This window comes from Cynara cardunculus (genome assembly GCF_001531365.2).
Source record: "Cynara cardunculus var. scolymus isolate 2C chromosome LG 2, CcrdV1, whole genome shotgun sequence".
NCBI classification, from domain to species: domain Eukaryota; kingdom Viridiplantae; phylum Streptophyta; class Magnoliopsida; order Asterales; family Asteraceae; genus Cynara; species Cynara cardunculus.
This window is the reverse complement of record NC_037529.1, coordinates 66290306-66295637: the sequence shown is the minus strand read 5'-3', so window position 1 is coordinate 66295637 and position 5332 is coordinate 66290306. Positions and strand designations below refer to the sequence as shown.

The following is a 5332-nucleotide window of genomic DNA, read 5'->3' as shown; positions in this document are numbered from 1 at the left end:
GTAAACACTGCTCATAACACTCTCGCGGTTACACCGCCATCTCACACGCAGTAAATACTGCTCAATATATCATTCCAAAAACATTCTTTCAAAAACATCTCTTTTTATTCGGACTTGAAGTCCGGTCATAACCGTCCGGATTAGAAGTCCGATCAATACCCTTTAAAACTCTTTCCTTTCCATCCGGATTACAAATCCGGACAAACACTTAGAAAATAATTCAACCTTGTCCGGTTTAGTAATCCGCTCAAAACAACACTTTGAAAATATAATATCYTTGTCCGGTTTAAGAATCCGGACACCACTTCACTTTCTTTGTCATCCGGTTTAACACAATCCGGACAATACACAATTCAACCTTTAACCGGTTTAATATAATCCGGTCAACACACCGTATAACTCTTGTCCGGTTTAGCAATCCGGTCAACACACCGTACAACTCTTGACCGGTTTAGCAATCCGGTCAATAAATCACATGATTCTTTAAGCGGTTTACACATTATCCGGTCACCTCTTGCCCGATTTAAAATATAATCCGTTCACTTCTTATCCGGTTTAATAGATATCAGGACAAAGCACAACCGGTTTAAGTATCCGGATTACAATCCGGACACCACTTGGCCGGTATACACAAATATCATCATAAAAATGCCTCCAAACACATAATAATCAGATCTAAATGCTTTTCAATTTATATGAAAGCAATTCATATTCAAAGCTCAATTACACTCACCTTTTAGAGGTTTGAGAATCAAAACCTTTTGAAATATTCTTCTCCTTCTTGTGCAGTTCTTCAAATCCTCAGAGAAAACACTTTCCAAATATGGTAAAAAGTGTCCTCTTAATAAAAGAAAATCTATATATACTTCTTATAAAAAGTGGGCGGCTTCACTAGCCGACTCCCTTTCCTTCATTAAAAAGAATTTTTTTTTTTAACTTACCACACACACACACATATATATATATATATATATAATCAAAATAAACCAGACTATTACAAAAGTCCATAGAAACCTATCATACTTTTCAATTTTGATCGATTAAGTTTTTGATAAATTGTTTTAATGAAAAAAAAATACATACTTTAGATTACAAAAGTGTTCCTGTAACCGGAACGGCTGGTAATTTGGTTTAGAGAGTAAATAAAGGATCAAATGAAAAATCCAAATGTGTAAAATATTAAAGTCCAGTGAGTTTTTTTTTTTTTTTTTTTTAACTTTTCCAATTATTTTAGTACATTAAGTGGTTTAGAGGAAAAACAATGTATTTAACCGTTTTTTGAAAGTCTAATGATTTATTTGTTTAAAAAAATTTATCTAAATACTTAATCATTTAAAATCGAAAAATCCATTGGAATTTTATCGATTTTTTTCCAAGAAATAATAAAAATATGTCATTTTTCATAAATATACTATTTATAAATATATCATATAAACTGAAAAGTTAGTAGTTTTGTAATTTTAAAATAGGAGTTCCAATTTTTTTCAGCCATTTTATTCGTTTTAAAATAGTGGTTTAGGGCTTATGGTTACGGTCTCTCCCGTTTTTGTACTTCCTCCTTTGTTTCTTTATCTTCGTTATCAAGGTTTTGAGAACACATGGAAGAATTAGATAAAAAAGCAAAGAACAATTTCTCATTATATATGTATTCTAGACGAAGTTGATACAGTAACGGAAATATTCACAAAGTATCAAAATCTGTAAGATTACTTTTACCATCTTCACACATACCATCTCTGGAGATGAAGGCTCTATTCAGAATTCCCGAATATAAGAAGAGAACTGGAGAAGGAGGATGAAATGCAGCAGCAGCAGCAGCAGCAACTGGAATCGGATTTCTTTGATTTTGCTTCGGTTCTCACATCCCGTAGACATAGTAGGAAGGGACATAGTAGTACTGGTAAGGATGAACTTCCACAGTTGCCTTCGTTTCTTTGGCCTCGGGTTTCTTCTCCTCCACCGGACCAACACTCACTAGCTCTGTGTATCCTACGCCTTTCCTTAGCAAAGTCGTCAATTCCACCGAGTCGATTCCTTCACCGGTCACCGCGATTTGGTCTTTATCTGATCCCACAAATGATGCCGATTCAACACCTGTTTATCAAATTACAGACTGTGATTTAGTTCGATAGTTCAAACAATTAGAATTCAGTAGTCCAGTTCAGATTAATTATGAAAATAAATCCAGATCCAACCGGTTATTAGAAAAAACAGTACATGAATGTTCTATATCCCCAATCCAAATCAACATTTAAGTTATGAAACTTGAATTCGTCAACAATTTCCTCCGGAATTGGAGGTTTGGAATCCGTAAATGAAATTTGAACACCTTCGATAATCGATCAGAGGTGTTGGAAATTGTGATCGATTGTTTCAACCGAACTTGAAAATGTGAAGGAATTAGAAAAAAGCAATTCAATAGAGTGAAATCACGAGAGCGGATCTTACCGCAGAGACTAACGGCGATCTTCAGAGCCTTTCGAGATTTCTTATCATTGTGCATATTCACCTTCACCACAATCTTTTGCTGTAAATAGAATCAATCATACAAATTGAGATTTTAACCGATTCAAATAGATGCAAAACAGAGTCCATTTAAAGTACTAAACAGATGTATACCTTCGCCATTTCTGTGAATCTGATGATCTGAGTATATGTGTCTCCATAAACTGGAGAGAATTAGAGGATTTTGAAAATGGTGATTTGAAGAGTGAGAATGGAGCTGCAAAGATTTTATAGACCTCATCCCCATGGGGTTGAGACTGAGAGGTGCAGCTGATGAAGACGACGACCACGTCAACGCCATGGGAAGGGAAAGGAAGGTTCCTGCATTACGTCATAAATATGACACCATATTTAGTTTTTTGGTTTCTTAATTAAACCTTATTATCACTAATTAATTAATTGCAACAAGTCGTTTGCCGCGTCATACCGTGTGAACTTTATCCTTTTAATGCAAACAACTTCAATTAATTCCGTAGTTTTAATAATAAAACGATGATTAGTATATAAGGGTCAAAATACCACCATTTTATATTAGCTTTTTTAAATTCAATTAATTATTACTAATTTAACAAAACTGGTTTGTTTGACTGAACGAAGATTTTAGGTTGAAATTAATTAAAGATATATTAATATGAAATTATTTATAATTTGCATTTGATAGTATAAAAATGAAATACAAAACGTTATAATTTTTTATATCAAATTTAAAAACGAACAAGGATTTGTTTCACGTTGTCATCGTCATACATGGCAAAAAGTGACAAAATTGTCCTCTTTACTATACCCTTCTAGAACTATAAAGTTGTCAATGTAGATTTTCTGAATTAATCTATTATGGTATCTGGAAAATCTTTTTAGCTTTTCATTTTTATCATCCAATGATGTGATCGTATGAAAAAAAACCTCATCCCGACTCTTTTATAAAACCATAAAGGACAAAAGCTTTGTCCTAAATATTCCTAATTATATCAACAACAAAAAATTATCTCTTGGCATAAGATGTGAAGAGGATTCACTTGGTCCAATAGAGATTACGCATGGGAATGGGTTCCGACCCGTCAGAGAACCCGGTCTACCCGCTCCGATCAGGGACGGAGATTTCCCGCTAAATCAGGGACGGCTATGGTACGCCCCGTACCCGTTATGTATATATATTAATAAATTTTATATATATATATATATATGTATATATATATATATATGTATATATTAATTAATGTTTGGGATCACTCTTCGAAAAAAAGACTGGAATGCATTTTTAATTACTGTAATACATAAGATTGGAATGCATTTAACTTCAAGGGTTGTGCCTGATTAGTTTGAGCTTGGTTCCAAAGATCAAAAGTATCAGGAGGTCTCAGGTTCAAATCCAATAACAAATAAAAATTCTCTTGTGGCCACGGAGGTTCAAATGCGGTGACTATGGGCTATCTGCAAAGCAGATGGTCGCCCTGAGATTAGTCGGCTCGCATAGCGGGTTGGATATCCAGATTAATAATATATATATATATATATATATTGGTTGATAAATTTCAAATAATTAATTCTCTTCTTTCTCTGTCAAATTTACATATCTATACTATATTATAAAGCATTTGACCAAAACTGTTAAAAACAATTTTTAGGCATAAAGTACTGTTTATTGATGCATATTACTTAAAATTTAAAATTACAAGTTGATTGTACGTAAGTGCAACTTATTAAAACATCATTTTTGAATTTGTATAACAAACTACAGATAAACATAATCAAATATATGATAAATATCATTTTAAATATAAAAAATCTAAAATATAATTAAAATAATCATTGAATTTTAACAAAATACTTAATTATTATCTTAAAAAATTATTTTATTAAACAAAAATAAATTAGTTTGTTTTTAAAATTGAATTAAATTATAATAAAAAATTGAATTAAAATTATTATCCTTATATTCACTTTTTTTGTGCTCTTAATAAAATTGTTACATTTATTAAAAAAAGAATAACACAATATTAATTGGTCACCACTCCATCATTTATACATTTAAATATGGCATTTGATTTCAATATCTTTAACATGTATTTAAAAGATTTTAATAACATGATAAATACATAAAACATCAAGATTATGAAGAAATAATCCATTTATTTATATTGTACCTAAAGCATATCATTCCCAAAACCAGAATAATTTTCAACGATGGTGTACGGAAAATCTATTAACCCTTTTTAAAAGAAAGACTTTGAACTTTTTACTTAACTTCAAGGAGAGGGACAAATATCATTTGTCGGGAAAAAAAAAACTCTTTTAGTAATTTAAAAACATTTTCTTATGTAGATATTTTCTCGAAAAAGCTGTCTCAGATAAAATTTGAATACGTTATAATTTGTAATTCTTGATCGTACTTCCAAATAATATATATTAAGGGTTATTCACCAACATAAACTTAATAGTTTGAGTGACTTATTTGTTCAGTCATACAACAATTGCAAAAAGTCTGAAAATTTTAATAAAAGCAATGGGCACCACCATTTCATTTCTCTTCATATGTATTCTCTTACAATCACTGGTTTATTTGGGAATTTGTTGACAACAGAACAGAGTCCAGATAGGAAATTGATACAGTAATGGAAATATTCACAAAGTATCAAAATCTTTAAGATTACTTTTACTATCTTCACACATACCATCTTTGGAGATGAAGCCTCTGTTCAGAATTCCCGAATATAAGAAGAGAACTGGAGAAGGGGGATGAATTGCAGCAACTGGAATCGGATTTCTTTGATTTTGTTGGAGTTCTCACATCCCATATACATAGTAGGGAGGGACATAGTAATTATAG

At 31.6% G+C, this 5332-nt stretch overlaps 2 protein-coding genes across 2 annotated transcripts in view; both read right to left on the bottom strand.

Moving 5' to 3' along the window:
* Window positions 1-1614: 1614 nt before the first annotated feature.
* On the bottom strand, window positions 1615-2719 carry LOC112507447 (heavy metal-associated isoprenylated plant protein 47-like). The gene is made up of 3 exons (XM_025112040.1): window positions 2620-2719; window positions 2449-2527; window positions 1615-2094 (listed from the first exon to the last, which is right to left on the bottom strand). Exons 1-3 carry the CDS (start codon window positions 2626-2628, stop codon window positions 1859-1861), a joined length of 324 nt encoding a protein of 107 aa, XP_024967808.1. The 5' UTR covers window positions 2629-2719; the 3' UTR covers window positions 1615-1858.
* A 2273-nt stretch (window positions 2720-4992) lies between these two features.
* The window catches only part of LOC112507443 (heavy metal-associated isoprenylated plant protein 47-like), a 20464-nt gene continuing 20124 nt past the window's right edge, over window positions 4993-5332 (bottom strand). Inside the window, exon 4 of the mRNA XM_025112037.1 lies at window positions 4993-5332. Coding sequence (XP_024967805.1) covers window positions 5290-5332 — 43 coding nt within the window. The 3' untranslated portion in view covers window positions 4993-5289.

What these genes read in the sequence shown, in the direction of transcription:
- LOC112507447 (XM_025112040.1), bottom strand. An exon ending in GATCGCCGTTAGTCTCTGCG is followed by an intron (nt 2,095 to 2,448) that starts GTAAGATCCGCT and finishes TTTGATAAACAG; the next exon opens with GTGTTGAATCGGCATCATTT.